At 41.1% G+C, this 25785-nt stretch overlaps 1 protein-coding gene across 1 annotated transcript in view; it reads right to left on the bottom strand.

Annotated features, from left to right (window-relative positions):
* Positions 1 to 7167: 7167 nt before the first annotated feature.
* The window catches only part of cacna2d3a (calcium channel, voltage-dependent, alpha 2/delta subunit 3a), a 108875-nt gene continuing 90257 nt past the window's right edge, over positions 7168 to 25785 (bottom strand). Inside the window, exons 27-37 of the mRNA XM_041060289.1 lie at positions 22723 to 22784; positions 22133 to 22177; positions 21975 to 22037; positions 20364 to 20434; positions 18239 to 18314; positions 18062 to 18114; positions 16453 to 16508; positions 13759 to 13873; positions 9364 to 9476; positions 8099 to 8181; positions 7168 to 7978 (exon numbers count right to left, since the gene is read on the bottom strand). Coding sequence (XP_040916223.1) covers positions 7886 to 7978; positions 8099 to 8181; positions 9364 to 9476; positions 13759 to 13873; positions 16453 to 16508; positions 18062 to 18114; positions 18239 to 18314; positions 20364 to 20434; positions 21975 to 22037; positions 22133 to 22177; positions 22723 to 22784 — 830 coding nt within the window. The 3' untranslated portion in view covers positions 7168 to 7885. The remainder of the gene's footprint in view (positions 7979 to 8098; positions 8182 to 9363; positions 9477 to 13758; positions 13874 to 16452; positions 16509 to 18061; positions 18115 to 18238; positions 18315 to 20363; positions 20435 to 21974; positions 22038 to 22132; positions 22178 to 22722; positions 22785 to 25785) is intronic.

Here is a 25785-nt window from a genome sequence, read left to right as displayed (position 1 = left end):
CCTGCTCCTGTTGTCAAAGCCGCTGAGAGGAGCAAGGGTGCTGGCCAGGACGTCCACCAGAACAGGAAAATAAACCTAAGCAACTTACAATCCCAGAGTGAAAGAAGCAAAAGAGAGATTCAGAGCATGTGCCTATGCAATTTATGCCTACTTTCACCTTCAATTCACCTTCACCCAAGGGCATAATTTACATTTCAACTTTGGAGGAGACATCTGGGAAAAACTCAAGGCTCCCCAATTATAGTCTAATTCATGTTCATAACACACTGTGCGTACTATGTAACCCTTTGGCACTCAAGACAAATTAGTAGTGTATAAACATAATTTCTAAGTGACAGAGCTGCACTTAACTTGACATCCTGCCCTGGACTGTGTATAGAGAAAAGGGAAGCAAACTGTAATTCTGATTTACATAGTAGTGGTGATCATATGATAAAAAAGCCACTTTGTCACTAATGATGGATAAATTATGTAATACATAAACAATTATTAAGTAACTAATAAGTATTAAGTATTAAGAGGTATTCATATTTAAACTTGATACAACTGCGGTGTTGAAAATCATCAGCTGTTAAAATCTTTCATTACTGTACAAAAATGGGGAAGTTTCTTGTCTTTTGATTGGACGTTTTGGTCAGCACAGCTTGCTAATGATGAACATTTGTGACTAAAGCTTGTATTGTGCATACAGCAAGTAATTATTCTTTCTCATGCATTTGTTACACTATACCCTTTGTTTTTACTGTAACATAACGCACTTTACATATGTTTAGCAACAAGGCTGTTCCTTCTTCTTTGGGTGACACTCTGCTTTAACAATTCTACTTTTCGCTGTTGCACGTCAAGCTGTAATTACTCTAAAAACTCTATGCACCAGGCTATCATTAGGTTTATGCATTCACAGCAATGCAGTTTCTTAAAAGTAGCAGAATCTGATTGTTTAATGGTGCAGGCATTTAGCGCTTGCAAACCACACACACTGTTTACACCAGGGAGATTGTTAAAAAAGTATATAAACAGATGCTGGCCAAAATTACCATTCTGACTCAACTTGTTACCCTCAGTCCATAAATACATAGTTTATTAGGATCAGGCCCATTTCTTCTCCATCAACACAATGGCAAGGCATTTGGCTGGTAAGACTGGGTTGGGCTGGTTTGAATGGCTTACAAAGGAATTATTTTCTCAGATAAACAGCTCCAGGCCTCAGAGTTGATTAGGAGGCTCTGCATACAGCAGGAGCTCCATCCTGTGTCCTTAACTGTGGCTGTGACACTGACAGGGAGAGCGGTGTGATGAGCCTAGAGGCTGTGAGATGTTTATATGTCTGATTATACCTTTGTATATATGCTGAGATCACTCACTAGGGATTTATGAACCTGGATATCTGAATTAAGAAAGGAACTTGTCACAATCATGGGAAAGGGGAGGAAATAAGGTCCAGAGAGAAGGGAGGGAGAAGGACGGGAAAAAGGTGAGAAGGGGAAGAAATAAGGTCCAGAGAGGAGGGAGGGAAAAAAGGTGAGAAGGGGAAGAAATAAGGTCCAGAGAGGAGGGAGGGGAAAAAGGTGAGAAGGGGAAGAAATAAGGTCCAGAGAGGAGAGAGGGAAAAAAGGTGAGAAACGGAAGAAATAAGGTCCAGAGAGAAGAGGAGGAAATAATAGGAGAAGAGGAGGAAAAAACAACCATAGAGAAGGGGTCCAGAGGGGAGGAAATAAGGTCAAGTGAGAAGGGGAGGAAATAAGGTTCATTAGGAATGGGATGACTGAACTCTGTTCCTCCAGGTAATATGGGGGAGGAACACATTAGCAGATGTGATTTGGACTTAGGCTGAAACCAGGGAGGTTCGCAGTAACATGTGAAGGTCACAAAGGTGCAATTTCTTTTTCACATTTTATAAATGATGACAGCATTTCTGGAGAATCACTGCAATTCTCTACACTCAAAAAAGCACAAATGAACCGTTTCTTCCTATGTGTGTGTCTCTCTCTTGCACTAATACAAATGCATATGGATACTTACACAAACATGTTCCTGCTCCACCATTCTCATCCATCTCTTTCTGTCTCTCTCTGTCTCTTTTAGCCTCACCTTCTTGTGCTCTCTCTGTTGTGGACAGAGCTTGTGTGTTGGCTTCTTCTTCTCCTCTTCCAGTAATGACACACTTAAATAATAATACACTTCATACACCCACTAATAAGCAACATGAATCACACTCATATATCTACCCACAGACATGCAACCATACACACTCACACACACACACACATGCACACACACACACACACACACACACACACTGTGCCCCTGAGCTATGACAAGACCATGTCCTCAGTATATTATAGCCTTGATTATTTTTAATTACAACATGTCCTTTAACTGTGGAGCTGCAACAGTTACACAAATGAGAACCCTAATCAACTGGCTCTCCAGGCCTCCTGTCCAACTGCGGATCTCAAAAAACAAACAGACGGCGTCAAAGCCCCGCTTGCCTCTACCACAAAACACACGTCAGCCCCCAGCATTACCCCTCTGTGATGTCATGTCCTCTAAATGCTCCAGACGGTTAGGGTGAGAGAGAGCAGGAGGACCACATGCATGAAACAAACACACGCACACAAGGGCGTACTCTATGCATAAGCATAAATGCGTAGCACAAGTGCACACTGACACACAGATCAGAGATACAGAAAAGGGGCGTGATGGTGGTTAGAGTGACAGCAAGCAGGAGGACATACAGAGCTGCGGTTGATGTCAAGAGTAAGGTTTTGGATATTTGTACGGTCAAGAGGGTAATGATGGGTGAGAGAAGGGTGAGAGATGGGGTGAGTGGGGGACACTAGGGCATATAAATGTCACATTGCAGTAGTGATTTTTCTGTCAGGGCCTGTGGTTGTAACCTTAGCCTTCCTTTCACTGCTCTGCTATGCAAAATAAGGGAGCTGAAATCCCAGGGCCAGGCATACGCAGAACATGCGGCTCATGGGTCTAGCCAAGCATACACACACACACACACACACACACACACACACCTTTCATCAGGAACTCACACACTGATGTAAACATGAACACAAACCATACAAAACATTTAAAGCCCATAAAATGTTGATGTACTCGCTGTGTCTCTGTCTGTGTATTCATAATACACTGCATGGAAAAAGCAAAATCAGCATGGCACACACGCACGCACACAAACACACACATATACACTAATGTGCCAGTAAGAGCGACCATTTAGTCCTGTCCACACTGAGTTCATAGAGGGTTAGCAGGAGCAGCTCTCCAGCTGAGGTATAAAGATACTAATCAAACAAGACAGATGGACACGCACACACATGCTCGCACACACATACAGTCTTCTATAAAAGTCTGATGTAACCACACCATGCCCAGAGACGCCATGTACAAAAAAACACGGCAAATTATCACATCAACATTCAGCCTTCATCAGCACAGCAGGATTTTAAACAAGCGGGGGGGGGGGGGGGGGGGGCAACAGCAAATAGTCCCTAACTCATTGATCAGTCCTCCATCCAAGACAAACATGCTGATGCTGATGAACTGTGATCTGAGGGACCTCTAAAATCCTCACAGTACTTATAATGGTTGTTCGCAATCCCAATCCAAAGCAGAGACCTGGGGACAAACCGAGGCCGAGAGCCAATGGTGTTGCTTTGCTTTGAACCATTATATCGTGAGACCACCTACTCTGCTGTAATCAGCCCGCCTTTTCCCTCCATTGCCTCCCTGACCTCCAATCTAGCTTTCTTCCATCCCTCGCTTACCCTCCCCTCTCGCCTCTCTCTTCACTCCCGACTGTCCATTCTGTTAAGCCAGCCTAACTCTAAAAACAGCCTGGGCGCATTTGAGTGGCAGAGGTAAAGCAGGGGGGCTCCTGGGTCTCCATTTAGCTACTTCCTGTTTGAGGGAGCCAATATGTATGCCCCTCCAGGCCATTGCTTAGTTTGCCATGTGTAACCGAATGAGGCTTTTCGTAAACTTGACGAGCTGGCAGGGCTCAGATCGCTGCTACAAAGAAGCCGCTGAATATGCAAATGTTGAAAAATCTCCCTCAGATTATTTGCACAAATACAGAATGGAATGCTAAATATATGCCTATGATTTGTTCTGGTTTTGTTATTCAGTATTTGGCTGATGAGAGTAAGCTGCCTGTCCGACAGAAAACTGATGAACTACAAGCTGGTGAATTATGTGCACTCTTCTCCCCAAATATAAACTGCATGCTAATCCCAATCAGAGCACAAAAACAATGAGATATAGTTTCTCTGTTTCACACACACACACACACACACACACACACACACACACACACACACACACACACACACACACACACATACACACACACACACGCACACACACAGACAGTATTAGTTCAGCTGGCTGTCAGGTCTTCAAGCTCACCAAGAGGTCCATAAGCACTGAAGGCTTTTCTTCCTGTCACAGTATGGGGTACACAACTAACCCTGTGTATGTGTGTGTGTGTTGAGAGTGTATGTTTTCAGCTGGCACCTCTCAACCTTGGCAGCAGCGTGTCTCCTGGCACCCGCAGGAACAAATTTGTCTTTGGGGTTTGGTTCGGTTTTGGTCTCCGATGTGTGTGTGGGTACATGCATGTGTGGGTGAGGTAGTCGAGAGGTCTGGTCATTATCACCACTACAGCCAGCGAGCATGTGGCCAGAGCAGCAGGGAAAAAGGTAAAGCAGGGTGGAGAAGGAGGTAAATAAGGACGGAGCTGAGAAATGATGCTTAGAGGCAAAGGGTTGAAAATAATGACCGCATGTTAAAAAAAAATCGAATGCGAATAACAAATTCACACAGCAGAGCATAAAATCCCACTGAGCACGGCCCCGAAAGATAAATGAGACTCTTCTCTCTTTCCTTTTTCTCATTGTTTCTCTAAAATTAGATATTCACTACTGTAAACCTATCCTCTATGCAAACATAAGAATACATGCACACAGAGAGTTGCAGGGCTGATATTTTGCTAGTCACCCTGTGGAATGCCGACAGAATCGTATGTGTGTTTTCCCAGCTTGTCTTAGCTGTGGCGTGTTGTGGTCACCGGGCCTGTGTGTGGTCCTGGTGTGGTTCAGCTGCTCAGAATAATTTCCATTTAAACATATCTGTGGTCTTCAAAGCAAACCACCAATGTTATCCACTCCATTGGAGGTAACACCAAAAGCTTTGCCCTCTGTGTGACCGCCTGTGTGTGTGTGTGTGTGCATGTTGTGTTCACGTGTGTGAGTTAATGCATGGTTAAGACTGTGGGTGTATGCACAAATGTTCGAATGTGTGAATAGGTGTGTGATTCACTGTCATCTGTCTTCCGGTATATTAGCAAAGGAGATTTCTCATGTAGTCGAGATAATGGCGAGCAAACAGGACTAGAGTAGTGTGAGTGCTGATGGATGGGTGTGTTTTGAACTGCAGGGCCCCTTGAGGGCATTGTGTCCCAGTGATCAGTGACTCCTCTCTCAGGGGTTCCTTCCCACCACAAACACCAGTGCAGATCGGATCATTGGGAAAGAATGTGGACGCCTGCTCATAAGCTCATAAAATACCTTCAGTGATGTTCCACTTGCTCGCTGTGTCTTTGAATGTGTCTCTTTTGATGGACGGGGGTTATAGGTTTGACCTGGCTTGTCCACATGAACATTTCTGTGCTGAGCCAAACCTGTAAAGACACACATTTATGATTCCATTAAAATAAAAAAAGAGGTATCTTTTTTTAATGTTTCCTCAACATATACAAGTTGTCCAGTTAAATGTTGTGTTTCTTGCGAGAAATCCAGAAAATGGCATCTGTAGACATTTGCATGCTTTTTAGCATCTGTGTGGGTTGTGTTTTTCCCCTACCTGTGTGTGGGGAAAACAACTTACAGAAAACAGAGATGAGCATTTATCACTCACAGGACCCCCGAGGTGGCTACAGGGCTGCCACTGTGGCATCTCCCCAGAAAGAAGATTGCTTTCCCAAGTCTGCCTTTTGTACACTCATTGGATGCACTTTCCCATAACTCATCTGGCAAACAGGAAGGAATCACAGACCGGATTAGATGCGTGTTGACTCAAAACAGCTCCAATCCCATTATGCAGTGATAAATGACCCACCAGCAAGTCAGGGAGTCTTTGGACCATAAAAAGAGGAAGAGCAGAATGAACTGAGAATGATTAGAGAGTCACACAGTTCTGCTCGAGGGACAAGATCAGTGAAACTGTAGAGAATAGATTAGACCACTAGGATGGTGAGAATTACCTTGTCAGTGGAGGAGGAAGTAGGGGTTAGCAGAACTGGCGAGCTGAGAGGTGAGGAGAGAGATGGAGACGAAGCATGTCCCCTTGTTGACCACAGGGACCTTGGTGTTGACATGGATACCACAGCAGAGCAGCCCCCTGCTGGAACTGACAGAGAACTTTTATTGTTACTTGTTGTGCTCCCATGTTTGGACACACATACATATAAGAGTGACCCTGGCATGGCACAGCAATCCTATTCCTGTATGTATGTGCACATGGGTTTGTTTGTCAAAAAATTTGATTGTTTATGTCTATATCCTAAACAAATACAGATGTGTGTTGTGGTCGGCCTTCGATTCCAGTGTCACGGTCTTTATTGTCTTTCTTTGAGTGGGGGATAAGCCTCTAGGGTAGAGGCGTACATGAATGACAGAAGAGCAAAACACCAGATGCACACACAAATACATGCACATGTGCACGCGCGCGCGCGCGCGCACACACACACACACACACACACACACACACACACACACACACACACACACACACACACACACACACACACACACACACACACACACACACACACACACACACACACACACACTCAAAAGCCTGCCACATCTCACGTCTCATGTGGAGGCCAAAAAGCAGCCAGACATTTCCCTAACCATTTAAGCAGATACTGTATTAATCAGTCAAATCTGCCAGCAACAATGGAACAATCTGGGCTATAAAGTATTAAGTCTATTGTTCTATTCAATGTCTGCTTTCCTTAAGGGCCTCTCAACAACATGGCTTTCAACAACAGCGTAAATTTTAAACATCATTTTATTTCAAAAGTACACAAACAGGACCAATATCGTTCAATAAGGCAAAGCTCAAATATTAATAACCACTCACATCAGAGGACTCAAAATGTCATAGTCACAGTTTATGGGTACCACTTGCAAATCATAAATAAACCTTTTTTTCTTTATATATATATATATATACTAGATTTTTTTTTGTTCTCAACATGAAAAAAAGATCATTAGACAAACATTTCATTACAACCCCAGCCACATTTAATCATCTTCATCTTCAGCATTATTTTTTTTTAATCTTCAGAATCGTTACTGTCCATGAAAAGTCAGAGTGGGCCAAGGAAAGGTGCGCCTGTCTTCTTCCACATCGGTGTTACGTGGCTATAATGCCCAGTTCCAAGCCCAGCTACAGAACCCAGCCCTTAGCTGCTACCTGAAAGGACTGAACATAGTGATGAGTGTCAGTGGTTATTACTGGACAACTTGTGCAGTTTTTAAGCTACTAAGTGCATTGTTAGCTATGTTCAAAACTGTGCATCTCCTTAAAAACCTCTCCATGTAGCTCATGTGATATTGCTAAAGCACCTTAATGATCTCTACAGCTGTAAAAGCTGTCCACTATCAATCCTTTCAAATCTATGTCTTGTAGGGGTGTACCTCTAGGCTAGGGGTTTTGTAGGCGGTGAGCTGAAACTGGGCAGAGTTTTATAAGGGGCAGCAGGAGTGTTTTTTTTCTGTGGCATTGTTGCGATTCTTCTGTATGCTGAGCCAAGCCGATCCATGTCAAGTGCTGGATGGAGAGGCGTGGCTAGCTCTGGTCACCTAGGGAACAGTGCCAGTAGGGAGCAGAGCAGTGTTGCTGCAAGAGACGGGGTAAGACCCACAGCCCCTCCACACTCCATTGAGTTCTCCTAAAGACGGAGGGATGTGTTATAGACAGATATGGAATATTTTAATAAAACACAGACGCAGAGTCAGCAGAGGATGCATTATGAAAGAGAGTACTGTGTGTGCGTATGTGGTGCAAATACCTCAGGGTGAAAAGGGTGACAGGTATCTGGGCGCCTCCTGTCCTTTTGCATCTTCAATCTCTCGCACTTAAGAGATACATTATGTGCAGCTGAAGTCAAGGCAATAACAGACAATGTGTACACTCTGCAGGGTGTTTTCCTGCTGGAGTATATTTCTTGTTTATAATGGAAAGGAATGCATGTTTTTGAGTGCACCATGGAAAGAAGATCATCTGCAGGCAGGGATCTGTTTTGCACTGCGTGATGTGCAAAAAAAAAAAAAAAAGCATCGACAATGTTTGATGAGTTTTCTTTTGTCGCATAGCAACAGAATAGCAGGCTTTATGCTACAGTAAGCACTCTGCAGCAAAATAAACAGTGGTGGACATGTATATACAGTGTGACTATACTGCATAAAATTTCAGAGAAATGCACATTCTAGGAGAATTCAGCTTGGGTATATGGTAACGAGCTAAGTTCCTTCAGTCCGAATCCACCCTGAGCTGTGTCTGCTATTGATCAGTATCCAATCACAGTGTGGGCTGTTGAGTAACACAGTTCAAACACACACACACACACACACACTGCGAAGCAGACTTGTAGTAGAGTGCTGTCTCATAGCCTCGGCTTCAGAACTTGTCAGACACAATAATCCCATTTCTTACACTCATCGAAGGGGTAGAGGGCAAATAAACTCCAAAGCTTCCCCGCAAATTGAAACGCTCTCCATTATTCCCATCGGAGTTACATCAATGGACACATACTGGCCTTAATAATTCTGAAACTGGAAGTCATGAACTGAAAGAAACAGGCTGCTTCAATAAAAAAACATAACGAGGTCATATTTTTATTTTTCTCAGTGGGGAGACACAGTCTGTCTGGGAAGGTTGCATCAGGTTGGCTGTATAACACATCTGAGATCGCCTTCAAGCAATACCCCTCCATTCATTTCTGAATCTGTTCATTAGTTTGTTCATTCATTCTAACTATCCAACATGTCTTGGGCGGATAAGCCACTTTTTCGCAAAGTGACACATACCTTTGAAATTTGAGTTTCTGATTATTGTTAGTTTTTCATGCATTTAAATGAGTTTGATGAATGTAATTATTTCTTAGGTTGACAGAATTATTCGTTCTCAAGTCCCTGTTATATTTTTCTTGCTTTTATCCAAATAATACTATTTATTCCATCCATTCAGGATACAGACAAACTACTGTCCTGTTCAAAACCCCCTCAAACCCACCCACCCCCCAGTCCCTCCAGTCTTTTGGCCAGTTAAGGATATACATGATTTCGATGGGGTCCATGGTGATTGGCTCGAACATGCTGCAGTCACACTTGTTGTCCACCACCACCATGAAGAGATTACTGCTGGGGATCTGCTGGATCACAAAGGACCTGCCAATCACATTACAGACAGCCAGAAACAAAGAGATGAGGAAGGAAGAGGGGAGACGGAACAAGGGAGGTTGAGAGTTGGATTGGCGAGTAGACAAGGCGCATGGGTATAATGTAAAATTCCATGTGTGTCAGAAGATTTGTGTTATGAGTGTTCACATTCTCCCCTGGCAGAGGGGAGATGCACTGAAGAGACTCCACTGGATGCATGTCAAGAGGATGACTTGTCTCACTGCCAGCTGTCAATAAACATACTTAGACTGACTCACACCAATAGACACACATATAAAACATACACACATACTTCTCTAACTCACTCCATCCCCTCATCCTCCCCATCCTCTTCCCTTCTTTTGTCTTTGTTATATCCTATCCAAGGCGAGCACCAATGAAGTGTTGCCGAATATAAAACACTCCAAAGGGAAACAAATGGAAACCACACTTTTGTGCTCATAGCTTCCCATGGCTGTGTTTTACTGGGCTGAAAGATCAGGCCTCGCCTCGGCCTCCTGGCCAGTGATTTATGACCGTGGATAAGCTTTATGAAGAAGAGAGGTCGTAAAGATGATCTCTTCTTTCTGTCACCCTTTCTTTCTTTATCTCTTGCTTCTCTCCCTCCCTCTCTTCTGCCACAGCTGGGTGATTTATCAAGTTCACTGTGAGGCATTTATCAGACACGTATAAGAACATGCACGTGTGACTGAGTGAACACACACAGATGCAAAACTATACACGCGTACACTTTCTCAACTCTTGTGAAGGAGGACAGAAACTAAGACAAAGTGGGAGACACCTGACGGATCAAAACAAAACCTAATATCTACCGGGATATCTCAGTCCTCTCTAATTCAATACCATGTCCAATTTAATCTGACCACAAACAGCCTCCAATCCCTGTGTAGCACCAATCCACCGCACTCTAATACAGTTATCCCACCGTGACCAACCAAACCCAACCAAACCAGCCCAGCAAATGGGCCAAGCCAGTTCCAATCAGGGTGAATTAGGATCTGCTGATGTTTAATAATCCGTGCTCACCCCTGCACAGCGCCGGGCCGGCCCAGCTCAGCCCGCTGATAGAAAGCAGAGCAAGTGTTCTTGGAGAAAAGACTTAAACACATCCTGACAGCACAGCTGCTGGCCTTGAACATACTCAGTGCTGGGAAAGGGAGCACTACACCACATATGAATGCACACACACACACACACACACACGCACATACACACACAAAGATGTGTACAATATGCACAAATTTACGTAGACAGACATCAGTGCATACTCTCTTGCACAAACACACAGACAGCATAGACAGATAGATGTGTTCTTGACACGGTCTCCTAGTGCTGTGGCTTTTAGTGATTTTGGCCAGCTGAGAAACGGACAACAAAGACATCCAATATGTTTCTCTGAGAAAAGATAGAAAATGACAGAGAGACAGATGACCCTTTGACTGACATAGAGACTGACAGCAAGAAAGATAAGTCAGTAAAAGAGAAAGGATTCAAGAGTTAGATAGATGTTATACATCTATCTACAGCTGATATACTGTAGTAAAAGATACAGACACACAAAGTGGCTGACAAAGCTCTGACAAAACATGTCACACAATCTGTCGTTGAACCTAATAAAAAGCAGCACTGCTTATCAGCACTTTTTGATCATAAAAAAATGTTTAATTTTTCCAGTGTCCTTTTTACTGAAGTTCATTTTAGAGGTTAAAGCCATGACAAAATGACACTACATCACAGCACATGTTTAATTCTGCATGCTTTGCTTTTAATTCTGAACAGTAGCAGTTTTAGTACTTTTCATGGTAAAATTGTTCTGTGCTTATTTTTGGCTGAAAGCAATATTTTTCTGTGTCCTGTCGAGAATGTTCACATTTTTCCACTGATTTAATCATTGCATAACTTAACCATAACCATAACTGCATTCACTGTATGGTTTTCAGAAATATCTGTCATCACAGTTGGGAAATGTGTCCAGTAATTACTGTGTGTAATTTAACAATTACTAATTCACTTGAGTTGAAATTGCTCCAATGAAATCTCAACAAACAGACTGGCGAGTTTTCGGAGCAATGCTGTCATTTTATTTCCATTTCTCTTACTACTTTTGTGGAAAACGGGCATCTAGCCTCCTGAATTTATTTATTCAGCGACAGAGATAATGTGGATAAAAGAGATGTTAGATGATGTCTAGGAAATATACCCTACGATACCCTAAGCCTTTTTTTTATTTTTTTTTTTATTTTAATTTTTACCTTCCAGCGGCTATAGGTGCAAACACAGCTAACAGCTTATAAAAATGTCCTGACTGAGTAACATGAATCATTAGAAAAATCATATGGTCACTGAGAAACGTAACAATGATTATATTTACAAGTAAAGGTTCAACTCAAAAATGAATTATATAATAATTACATAATTATCATAAAAATGAGAACTTACTCTAACATGAAAACAAACAATTAAAATATCAAAATAACATAACAGAACATTTAAAAATGATAAATACTGGTTCCATAAAAACTGTGGCATGAATTCTGTTTTGTTTATTATTTAATATTGTCTAAAAACCGATTTGCTGCAACTGTAGCAGTAAAAATCTGTTAATTTAAAAGCTGTTTAAAGAAACAAAGCTTGCTTTATACTATGTCAGGAGTGACAACTTCATGATATACACAATTATCTCAGAATTACCATGATTATTAGTACGGATTATTATTACATAAAAAGAGACAGATATATTTCAAGAATCTCTAACAGATGAAACCACGTCTACATGACTGAATGTCGAGCTGAAGCCGTAACTCATTGTAGCTTTGAACCTCTCTCTCTTTTCGGGACATGTCTCGTCTGGGACGGTTGAGAGAAATAAAAAGGAGCCTGTGGAGCAGCAGGATATATGGCCATGAGTATTGTCGCTAATAGTCCCCTTGAAGACCTTCTCTGGTTAGAGACGTGACACACTCTTTGTCCTAAATCTCATGTTACAGTCTAAAGAAGCTGGCAATGCATTAATGGAAGTTAAGTCATCCTATAGGGCCGCTTAAACTGTTATATCATTCACAAGATTTCAATGTTTCTTGCGCTCTATTGCTCTGTTTCACCCGTCAGGAAGTAACAGACAAATACAAATACCCACATCACACACACATATGCACACACACAGTCAAATAGTACAGTAAAGAGAGATTTAACAGGCAAGAGCTTAGGGTATATTTCCTAGAGCATAAAGTACACACACGTGTCCCAATGAAAATATGAGAGAAAGGCCTCAGTCAGCCTGTAACGTGAAACAGATGTTTATCACCAATATCCTCTATTACTAATATGAGCCATAAAGTTCCATATAACCGAAATAAAAACTCCATTTTACTTTTGTCAAATTCATTGTGCTTTAAAAAAGATTTATTTGAAGGCAACATGTTGCGCAGAGCACACAGCCCTGCCCGCTAATCCCAGTTCTGGTGTCATCATTGGAGATGGGGCAATTCTTCTCTGAAGCACGCTTATGTCATGTGTGTATGTGCGGGTGGGTGTAAGTGTCTGAGAGGGTGCTGTGCCTGCTGGTATGTGTATGTGTGTGTGAACAGTACATGTGTCTGGGGTCTGACTGCATCCCCAAACCTCATTTTACTCCTGGCACCCAGGGCAGTGGTTACCCTGCTGACCTTGTGGGGCTGTACCGGCAGCAGACACACAATGAAAACACACACACACACACACACACACACACACACACACACACACACACACACACACACAAACATGGAGTTCTGAGCTTCCCTGGCAGTTCCACAGCTGGGAGCAATGAAGGGCCCATTGGAGGGATCCAGAGAACACCCCACAATTGCCTGACAGAAAAGCCCAAATTGTTAATGGGGACCACACTCATTTTCCCATTTTTAAAGGAAGCCTTTTTTCCACCTCTCTCCCTCATCTCTAAATGCCTCGTATTTCAAACTGCCGGAGGAGAGAGTGAGTGTCTGTGTGTCTGCATGTTTATCTCTGATGGATCACCGGGATAAAAGTGTTTTCAACAGACAACAAATGATTTAAACGTGTTTCTCATTATCAGGGATTACAGAGATAAAAATATTTCGCCGAGATGAGAGTTAACAGGATAATTCATTTTTCATTGTTAGCTTGTTTTATGGAGCACAGCGGAGCTTATATACAACAAGTTTTGCTTTACAATAGACAGACTTTTTTATTATTGTCACGTTGATTTTGGTGTTAATTTATGTTTATATGTATCTGTGAGTGTGTGTCATACTTGATGCAGCCATCACAGTCAATGTTGCCCGTGTTCTCTTTGATGGTTCTCTCTGAGACAAAAGCAGGGTACTCTGTGTCACATGGAACCTGCATGGTCCGACCTATCCTCTGAGCTGAGGGGCGGAAGGAAGGTAGACAGAAAAAGGAAGAAAAGACAGCGAAAGCAAAAGATGGAAAGAAAGAAGCAATGACAGAAAGAGGGAAAAAGGAAATGAGTCAAAGTTGGTGGGAAAGTCATGGAACATCCATTTCAAAGTCAAATATAGGTTTAAAATAGCAATGCAAATATATTACAAGCTAACAGTTAAACACACCACATCCTTACAAACATACAAGTTTGAAAAGAAGCAGCATTTCTGAACCAGAGCTGCCTCTTGTCCTGCTGGAGGTATTTCCAGTGTAAATCTAGGCCAACCACTCATGCAACATTGCTTGAACTCTCCTGCCACCCAGAGGTTTGAAGCAGTGCTACAGGATGGAAAGGACTGAGGAGGGAAAAGAATCATACAGGTTTCTATTTGTGTTAATATTTTAAAGCAGGCTTATTAAAGCAGCAGCAGCTAATATAAGCCTGAATTGCAAATTAAACAAACATTTCAATACGTGTAGTCGTATTTTGTAAGCACAGTTTTATCAGAGTGCTCTACACACAGATTTCTAACGATGGTGGATTATGTGTGCAATTTGAATGGAGTGGTTTAATTACTGGGTGTCAGCAGCGTGGCAGTGCTGTGTGAAAAAATATGTGTGTGTGCAGCTGTATATTAACTATATGCATGTGAGAAACGCAGCCTACACGTTTAAACGTCTGGGATTAGTTCAGCTCGAGAGGTTGTGTAGATTGGGTTACGGGCTGCTAAGTTGGGGTGTTTCAGTTGTGTGTCACAGGCCTGTGTCTCTATTGTAAAAAGATATAGAAAGTGCTGCTAAGACCTGAGGCTAGCCAGCTGTGAAATTGTCTCGACTGCTTGGCGAGCAGCGATGCCCAGCTTCACTTCATTCGGGATAAGAGTGTGCAAGGAAAGCATTTTATAGACTTTCATTTTGTGGTTCTCTCTCTCTCTCTTTCCCCTTTCTCACGTTCACATATGAAATATTTTCATATTAGTTTTGGCCAGAATTAATACTACAATGTGATGCTGCTTAGTGAGGCTTTAATTTCAGACAGGCAAACAGTATTCAACACTCCATAAAGCATTAGGCATCACAGCATTCACAGCTTGGCAGCAATCATATGAGAATGTGCATATGTTTGTGGAAGAAAGTGAGACCGAAAAAGAAAGGCAAGACATAAAATCAGAGAAGGAGAGAAAGAGAGATAGACTTAGTGAGAAAAAGAGAGCAAAGTCTTTTTTTTCTCCTGTTACAAAGCGGATATTGCTTCCCACCACTACCAATAGGACACACATCCTTACAGATCATAAAACCATCAACTATAATCCCCCTGGACACAAACAAATACAAATGTGTGTGCAGACAGACAGACACACACACACACACACACACAAACACACACACACATCCTCTCTCTCACACTGAGGTCACTTGAGGTAATCTCGTGTTTTGCCATTTTTACTTTTAGGTTTTGGATTGTGCCTCTTTATTCTGTTTTTCCAGTGGTCACACTGACTCAGACCAAGAGGAAATGGAGGGGAGATGGTGAAGATGAAGACAGGAGGTCAGTGCTGAGGACGATGGTTGGAACTTTGTTCCATGTGAACTCAAACATGAGTACAAAAGCCGGACAGTCGGTCAGTGTTTGCTTTTATTTTATATTATTCTTTAAAGTATATAAATTGCAGTATCTAAAAGAAAGGCCTGTTTTCATTTTATTCAAAAACTGAAAAAAAAGTTTACATTTTATTTGGCAGATTCCTTTCTCTCTTTTGTGAGAGGGAAGAAAACAAGTATGAAAGAAAAACAAAATAGAAAATTGTTCTTTTTAATTCTTCAGAAACTGAGGAAAACTAAGTTAGTTTAGGAATAAACCTTTAGATAGTTTCATTTAAGTTGAAATAGTATTAAGTTTAGGAAAAACTTGTAATACAGGTGGTATTTGGAAAGTATGAGATCTGTAAGAATATCAGCTCATGTCCAAATGCAATATAACTTCCCCAAAAATATTTTTTTGTTCTTTCTGTTATCCTATTAATTTCACATTAGTTTGTTGTATAAAGTAGAAAATCTGCAAATTCTAACAATGAAAACTATTGCTTTGGACCTTTTATTTTTTCATTTCTGTTTCTGAAAGTAAAATTCAAGAGCAAAAAATACACTCACCCATGCAACTGTCATTATCAAGGACTTTAAGACCTGAAATAGGTGCTGCTAACGAAAATAAAAGCTTTGATCAGTTTTGTTTTTTTATGTACATAGCTGTATAAATTTATCAATTTTCAATGAAGCTTAGTGTGTACTAATTACACAAAAGTATAGTGGAAATGATAATCCTGTTTATCTTTCTTGACATTGTAATCATAAATACTTATCAGAAGTATTGGTGATAATTATTTGAGAAACAAAATTATTTTGCACTTTATGCATCTTATATTTCTGCTGTGGCTATTTTGAACTACAGCTTACATTCAAAATAAAATATATTATGAACCCTGTACATTTGAATGTGCGTGTGTGAGTGTGCTTTAGATAGAGAGAGAGGGAGCCAGCACATCCCAGAAGAGTGCGTGCTTACCTTTTGCTGTCAGGTCAGAGTACCACCAGCTGTACAAGTTGAACTCGACCAGGAATCTAAATATGGAGAAAACATCGACCATGACAATTCACTCCAACACAAGCTTATATAATACATACTGTAGCACTGCAACCATTTTACCAACACGGTTAAAGTTTCTGCAGACATACAGAAGAGAAAATGTATTCCTATTTTAAAAATGAGAAGTAATTTGGCTTTAACAGGAACCGTGGCACAGACGTGAATCTTTGCTCACTGTCAGTTATCCTTGTTGTAATTTAATCATCTTTATAAGCTTCTCAGATGCCTCTAAAACTTACAATCATTAAAAAAAATGTTTTCAAAAAATTAGTGTAAAGTGTCTTCTGAGAATTCTTGTTTATTGGTATGCCTGCCAGACCATGCAGGCTAGTGCTTAAGCTGACTCTTTTCATTTGAGTAATGTGGAAAATTATCTTCAGTCTTGTAGAACATCAGTCTTGAATGACTTGTTGGAGCAGCAGCTTGTAAACAGGTTTTGTTTTGTTGACCTCATATATAATCATTTATGTGTACAGATGGTTGTATTTTCTCACTTCAGTGCTAACCTTATACGGTTATTAAATAAATGTTCCCTATATGAAGAAAACAATGTAATTAAAAATAATTGTAAGGAGACAGTATATGGCCATTTCCTAATTACATATGTCATAATGCATTGCATATACATACATCATACTGGCATATTTTTTAAATTAATGTATATGCTTAGGGCAACATGCTTCTGTAAGGCTTACTACATTGATAACCTATAGTGCATGTTCATTGTTTTTGTGACTTGTATTGCATGTGATATGTATTTAATTTGAAGGGTAATCATAAAGTCCTGAAGTTCTATAAATTTTACACACAATAGATACATTTTTGTCAATGGTTTGTAATTATTTATATATTTAATTTGATAAAACACAAGTGAAACTTTAGTGAGTTGTCACTGCAGTGACAACAGACCACCCAGGAAAACTCCACAATGTGGCATCGCAGGAATACCCGCGCTACAGGAAACATCAGGTAGCCATTATTGCTCATGATCACTGATGATCACGTTGACGTGCATGTGAAGGCACTCGTAAACAAACATACAGTTGATACTCACAAACACACACTTAACCTCAGACATGAGAGGCCACCGTACGAGTCCTCAACTAGAATTACCACCTTGCAGTTGGATATATCAGCCAACCAGTCATCTTGCAGTTTACGTCCATGTCTATCCAGATTCACATAATATATGCAGCGAAGGCTTTAAATGAGTTTAATAAAAATGTATTAAGTGTATTTTTTTGCTAAAGTTATCATTTTATTTACATTTATGATTCCAGTGAATAATTTCCAACTTTACAGTGGTCAAAAAACATGTTTTGTGAGGTTACAGTGACCTTGACCTTTGACAACCAAAATCAGCTCATTCTTGAGTCCATGTGAACATTTGTTCTAAATTCCCTCAAGGCATTCCTGAAAGATAACCAGAAAACATGATGCCTCCAGCCATGGCTGGAAAGCACATGTATGCAGCAGGCATAAGTTATTACAAAAACACAAGACACTCTCATATACACAGAAATCTTACATGACAAGCTCGGTCAGGATCCACTTCACGGCTGAGTAGAAAGCAAAATAAGGCTGGAGAAATAAAAAAGTGAGAAAAATATTGATCAGAAGCTAATAACAGATAATACGTTGTCTTTTACATCGCGTGGGAGTGCGAACATGGAGGTCAAACAGTGTGAAAAAATGCAGTACTCACATCCAACAGTGTGTGTCCACTGTCACTGCTCTCCGAAAAGACCCAGCAAAGAGCCTGGTAGTCATACAGAGTGACCCTGTGTAGATAAAGATAGAAAAGAGAGGACAGAGTGGGACAGAGACAGCAGGAGACATAGAATGTTTTTACATTTGACTTTTCATAATAATGATTTTGTCAGATCAGTACAACCAGGATAAGGTGATATAAGTCTTGATTCACACATTCCCTCTACTATTACATGCCTGTGGGGCCTTTTGGACTGCTGTGTGGGAGCAGGAAGGAAAGATCCCACCTCTGCTATAACTGCTGCTTTACCTTCGGATAATATATTGGATGGATGTGGCAAGAATGGGAAAAGGAAAGCAACTGAAAGCCGAGAGCTTCCCGAGAGGTTCCTCAAAGTGATGTAGGAAGGTGTGTGGTGTGTGTGTGTGTGTGTGTGTGTGTAGATGATTTGGGGATATTGGGGGGATATCAGAGGATTTAAGGGCTTAGTAGACCCTGAGGGTGTGAGGTCTGAGTCTGTCTGGGTGAGGTTATTGAAAGGGTTCCTAATACACACACATACCTAGATGCACACATGGGACACCCGTCCTCATAGCCTGCAGACAGCTTCCTATATACTTGACAATACTTTGTGTGTGCATGTGTGTGTGAGCACGTGTGTGATGTCTGAGTGGGCGCAGTCTATCCGCAGCCCTGGGCCATGTTCAAACCTCAGTCACAGTCCTGGTGACACACAGCTTCAACACACCGCCAGGAACCAATTAGTGCTAAGCCAGGCCACATAATGGTGTTAGCAGCAAACGTAGACCCATGTAATATTTGTATATGAGTATGAGGGTGTCTTTGCGTGGGTGTGTGAGAATGCCCTGCATTTGGTTTGCATGGGTGCATAACATCACTTTCAGCATGTTTATTCATTTCTCTTGTTTCAAAAGATTAATACTCCAAATGTAACTGAAAATAATGTGCCTACATTTATTTTCATCTACAGTCCCAGCGCTGACAGATAAATTCAAGCTGCCAGCTTGTGCCAGCCTCAAGTAGTTCACTCTAAAACGTCGTTAATGTTTTTTAATCAAGACAAAAACCGTGCTTCAACATTCTCTACAGATGGTACTGGGTTAAGACAGATCGTACTGGATTCATTACTGTTAAGATATATGAGCTCTATTACTCATCATGCTAATACATCACCGACACAAGTCATATTATTCATTCATCATATGTCATCCTCAATTTTATACAATCCCTCATCATCCAACGATAAAGATTCAGTGAAAGCTCTTTCAGGCGTCTTTGTTTTTATGAGTGGGACTGTAAACCATTTGCTGTCAGCTTTTGAGGTTCATCCCTATGATAAACAGGCGTGGTTGTCAACTTGTGCGATGATTTATCATCCATGATTTTTATATACTAAGACAGCATGGCAAAAATCTCCTAACCCACGTCCCAAAGGCAGAAATGAATGCTGGGTACAGTCCTGCTGCAGTGTTGGAAATGTGGTTGTAAGCTTCTGTGCAATCTAAATTTACACTTAGCCGTACAACTAAGTTAAGTTAGGATTCCACAAATGTTAGACCATACCAGTTTGACTCCACAGACAAAACTACAGTATGTGTCTGTCAGTGTCTGCTTCTCTGCATTTTTGCTCTGTAATTCTGGGAAAGGTATCCTCCTGGGTTAAATTTCCAAATTAATTGCAGAATGTCGCCACCCACTGCTCCTGGCGTTTTCCAGGAGACACAGCTCTACAACAAGCAGTATATGCGTGAATGTGTCTACATGTGTGTGTCAGTTTATGTGTGACTTCGAGTTTCTCCTAATTCCTTCATTTCAGGAAAAGATTTGCTATAATCCCCTAACGGAGAACTCAGCTAAGCGAGGGGTCGGAGTTCAGCGCTGAATAGCTCAACACGATTGGCCAAGTTAAGAGCTGTCAGCGCCAGGGGAGACATGCTCTCATTCTGTGGCCTGCCTGATATTATGCACATACATTTACACACATGCACATACACACACACACACACACTCTCATACATACACTTGTGCTGGCAAATATAAGTACATACTCATACATCCACCCACACACACACACACACATGCAGTTTGAAATCCTTACCTCTTGAAAGAGCCCATCTGCAGAAGCTTGCTCATTACAGCTCCCTCTGCTTCTCCAAAAAATTTCCCTGTCTGAGAAACAAGGCAAAGAGATTATCTTTACTAAAACAAGTCATAATAAAATGTAACTAACTTTAAATTATTGATGGAAGCCCTTGCAGGCTCAAAACACATGCACATATGCGCAGATGACAAGATCATCCACGAGGGAAACCTTCAATTACCAAATCCTTAGGAATGCTGAAATGACCAAGTGGGCCTGGCCGAGGAGAAAATTCAGTGATACGGGAACACCTTCTAGGAACAGAACTAAGAATAAAATCTCCCACATGGAACGCTTCCCAAAGCACACAAATAACCTGATGACATGGCATCAGGTTACACACAAATAACCTGATGAGACGGCACAAACACATGGAAAGCAGTTTCTGCAAAAAGGCTCTAACCATCTCATCTCATTTAGCTGAGACAGGAAGCGTTCCTGTTTTTATTTATTTTTTTGCCAGGGCTTAGTTTGTTTGTACTTCAGAAAGTACATCCTGTAGCGCTTTTTGATATTTGTTCTCACTGGTAAAGCTACAACTAACAATTAAATGAATATTATTTTTTTTCAATTGATTAGAATGTGAAATTTTAGAAAACCATGAAAAATGCATATTCTCAATTTCCCAAAGCCCCCCCCCCCCCCCCCCCCCCCCCCACAATCCTAAATTTCTTGGCACCTGGGAGGCACAGAATCCCACCTCAGCCGCATCTTGCATATGTAACCTCCTAACAGAGACAACATAACATGGCCTGAAATGACACGGCCTGGTAGATCCTCCAGCTCACCCGGACAGACAGACTCAAGACCCTTCGCACATTTAAAACAACATTTTGACAGATCACATTCATATTACCTTGTTGATCAATGTCATTTTCATTACACAGCAACAGTGAGATGAAACAACTTGACAAGCGGAACTCTAATCCATCTCCATCACCTCCAAATTAAGATCAAACAAAGGACAGGAGCAAGCAAGTGAGAGACACATGAAAAGAACATGCAGGGGACGGGAAGGGCAGTGACAGCCAGCGGACTGGCTTCTAGATGAGCCAAAACCAGAGTGACAGCATGTCTGGTGACAGCTAAGCAGAGGGTATATGCTAGGGCAGCACCATGTCTCCTTGAGAGCAGTGTAAACAACAATATTATGCATGACATGCAGAAAAATTATTATAAAACAGAGAAACAAAGGTAAACTTGCACCACAAATTAAAATTTAAGCTCAGCTCAACAGAGCCGTCATACTAAGACAATCAAACTTACCACTCATGCACATACATGTATACTCCCATGTTATTAGCCCAGAGGTTAAGCTCACAACTGTCTCAAAAAGACAGCTGTGTCAATAAAGCAGCTAATGTTCCGAATATGAGATCTAGCAAATGGTTTAATAGCTCTTCTTAAACTGAAATAGCATTTGAATTTCTGCTTGTTTTCTGTTTGCATGGGATAAAAAAAAAGTGTTTATTCTAAATATACCTACTTTAAAACAGGCTATTATGCAATCATATTCACTGATCTTGCCTTACCTGGTTCTACATGTGTGTGTGCGTGTGCGTATCTTACCAGACTGTAGTCCTCTGCTACCAGAATGAAGCCGTTGTTGTCAATGAGGTAGCAGTTAATATTCTGTTGAAAAGTAAATGAAGTGTTAAAGCAGTCATGAGAAGAAGAAGTGACAGAATCACGGAGGGTTCTAGCTGAGAAGAGAAAGGCTGACCGACCTCATCATCACAGCTTATGGAGCATTTCCCATCTAATGCTGCACACTGTAAGACAAACAAAGACAAAATATATCTGCATATTGTACGTGGATGTCACACCAAATATTTAGGCTGTCTGGCCGAGAACATAGATCCCTTCTGTCGGCTGAAAACCTTTGCTGTCGTCCAAAATCATTTTTAGATTAAAAAAAGGGGGAATTAAACAGACTGATGACCTTTATGTGTTAAAAGTTCTACCCAGTTTCATGGGTCCTTGAGTCATGAATTATTCATGTTGGGACGATGAAGTTTTTATTCAAGTACCAAAACGGGAGAAAACAAAGGACGCTTTATGAAAAGGCAAATATGTGTGCGGCACATTTATAACTAAGAAGCTGGAAGTAAGAACAAAACGGCTTGTGTGTTTTTTCCTTGAACCTTACTCACGTTTGTGTTTAATTTGTACATATTTTTAAACTACTTTGGGTAGGCAGTGTAACTGGCTCAGTTACAATTGGTTATTTTAGGTTTACAAGTGTGTTTGTAATGTTTGTGTGTGTGTGTGTGTGTGTGTGTGTAAACATGCAGGGTGTGTGTTTATGCATCTGTACCTGTCTGCTGGCTGTCCAGAATTTCTTCTGAAAAAACTCCAGTTTCATCTGGATGCCCACAGCTGAAAGAAAGACAACACAGTCACTGAGGCTTATCAACAGGACGTGTGTTGAAGTGCAGCAGCACTCTGATCTTTATCACAACAGAAGTCATGTCATTAACTCCAACTGAGGGAAAAGAAAACCCCTGCTGGACAAAAGGCTTCATAAGGGCAATTACACCCTTCATCATACATGCGTCAGCTTATTTTTCTGTGTGTGTGTGTGTGTAACACTGTAATCTGCACACATCTGTACAGATGCTGCTAACCACACTCAAAATGCTGTTTCACACGATTCTGCACCAGACCTCTCTCTTTCTGTGCCCACATGAAATTCATACCATGCCTCAGTCTGCCTCCCTGTTGTTATCCCAACAGACATTTCCAGAGTTGGTATACAGAGCTGCTCTCATTTCCATAAGCCTCATCCCAGCAGGTCCCTAAATACGTAGAACTGACCAGAATTCCTTGCCTGGAAAAAGAAAAAAAAAAACCTGTCGCTGACATTAAATATGTCAGCTTTTTCAGAGTTGGCTGAGGAAAGATTGACACATTCACCACAGGCTTTAACTTCCCTCCTCTCCTCCTCATCCTCCCCTCCCACCACCCCCTGCTACTAAGACTCAGAGGACCCTAGCTTTCTCTCAGTGGGGGCTTGCCATGCTTTGGGGGTGTGTAAGTATTTCCAGGAGCAAAATTTAAGAGCTTCATCCAAATGCACAGCAGCCACAGGTAGTAAACTAAATGGAAGAAAATGTGGCATTGGGATGGATTTAACAGCTGGGGCATTAAACTACAGTGAGACAGACAGGCATAATTGATTAGCCTTTTATTAGATAAACAATGATAAAAATTGCTATGCAGTACAAATTAAAAAAAAGTATTATTATATTATAGCATTATTATAATGTATGTCATTGGCAGTAATATCTATAGTTAGAATAGTTGCAGCAGTGGTAGCAGTAAATGTAAACTGACACTGATTTCGCATGTAGAGAAACAGTAATGAGTTACTGTTAGAGATGCAGTGAAGTGAGAGTGCATACAGATGGCATCCAAATAAAACAAAAAGCCTCTCTAAAAGCTATAACATAAAAAAAAAACCATCACTGGATGTCAACATGTGAAGGGAACATTAATAGTGAGAAATATTGTACTGGTTTCCACTTGTTTTAGTGTGATTGCATGTTTGCGTGATTGTTTAAGTGCAGTGGGGTGCTGCTGTGGCCTCTTTTAGCCCTTGCCCAGAGAAACAGGTGCAGATTATCCCATCATAAGCTTTGCCAGAGCCTTTCAGCAGCCCACCATTTCTACACCCACACGGAAAACCCAGAAGGAGAGTCTAATTTAAGATGCTGGGCAACAGCAATGGAAACGCACATGATATAAAACCAGGGAGAACCTTGATCATTAAGCCAATAAAAGATAAAGGATCATCTACTCTAAAATAAAAAAAGAGCTGTAAAAACAAAGGAAATAAAGATGTCAGGTTAAGTTGTCAGGCAAACATACTGCGAATTCTGAAAGTAATTAGAAGATGTAAGATTTGAAAACATAGCTCATATGAAAGTAGAAATATTCCACTGATGTCAAGCACATCTCTGCTCAGCAAGGAAAATAATTGATGGAAACATAAATCCAATATGAGCAGTGCAAGGGTTTACTCTCTAAAATGGTATTAGAGGTTAAAAGTGCACTGATGTTAGCTGGTACCTGGAAGCTGGCTCAAAACTAAGACAAAAGCCCCAATCTGTCTCTCTAATGCTTGGGAATTTTCTGTACTATGGAGGAACATTTAATTTCCCTAGGCATGATTTAAGAACTTGGGGGTGTTTATGCCCTGAGCTGGTTTTATGAGTTCAAAGATGAAGAGACATCAAATCCACTCCAAATCCCCCCCGTCACGAATTTCCAATCAGTGCAATCCCAGGAAGGGAGAGATGACAACCGGTTTAAGGTCTACAGATAGTTAGGATTCTAATATTGTATACATCCATTAAATGTATCCACAAGGGTGTGTGTGTGTGTGTGTGTGTGTGTGCATCAACTCACATCCCAGTGATACCAAAAACACCTCTAGGATAAACACAGACTCACATACGAGTGTCACAAACACACAGAGCTGTCTGAGAGATGTAGTGATTTGCAAATTTGGTGCTGCATGTGTCCAGCAGCGTAGCTCCACGGCAGCTACACAGCACAGGGGCGGATCACGTCAAGATGCTGAGCAACATTCAGAGGATGAGCCGAACAGGAGGCTGTTGTTCAGGATGCCAGCAGTCTGCAAGACTTAGGCTCCTCTGAGCCTCCTTCCTCCCTGTGCGTTGTTGTTAAGACAATACTAAGACTTGAGGTGCAAAATCCAGACAAAAGATTCAAATGATTTAAAAAAAACGGCAGTTCATCATTGTAAAGTTACCAAAAAAAAAAAAAAGATTTTTTTAAATCAGCAGGTGTTAGCAAAATCTCAAATAGCTCTCTGAATGAGCCAGAATATGTAACAGAAACACTTATATACAAATCATGACAACCATCTTTGTACTTTGCCCTTAAGGCTTCAATGTCACATGCATTAAATGCATCACAGGAGATACATGAGTCACATGGTGGTAATATAAGGCATTCTGGTCAGAGGAGGAATAGTAGGGCATGTTTTCTCTCTCTCTCTATTTTGGGTAACTTGATGCTTAACATTTTTAGACATTGTACCACAAACACTACAGACTGTCTGGACACATCAACCATATGGGCTTTTAGCAGATACAAAGGTGTCATCACACATTTGAGGATGTATTTGCCTGTGTAGGTGTACATGATCACTGAAGTGTGCATATGAGTGTGTGTGTGTGCGCGAGTGTGCAGGTTTAAACCCCAGTGCATGCATTTTTTGTTTTTTAAAGCATCCCCATGAGCGCAGTAATTGCTCAAGGCTGGTATTTTCACACATTTACCCCAATAATTCAACTAAATATAAGCTGGTGACGCATCCGGACTTCAATTTTTACTATACATGACAGAATGA

The sequence above is a fragment of the Toxotes jaculatrix genome, chromosome 2, assembly GCF_017976425.1.
Source record: "Toxotes jaculatrix isolate fToxJac2 chromosome 2, fToxJac2.pri, whole genome shotgun sequence".
Classification (NCBI taxonomy): Eukaryota; Metazoa; Chordata; class Actinopteri; family Toxotidae; genus Toxotes; species Toxotes jaculatrix.
Note: the sequence above shows the minus strand (reverse complement) of the source record. Positions and strands in the feature narration are given on the sequence as shown.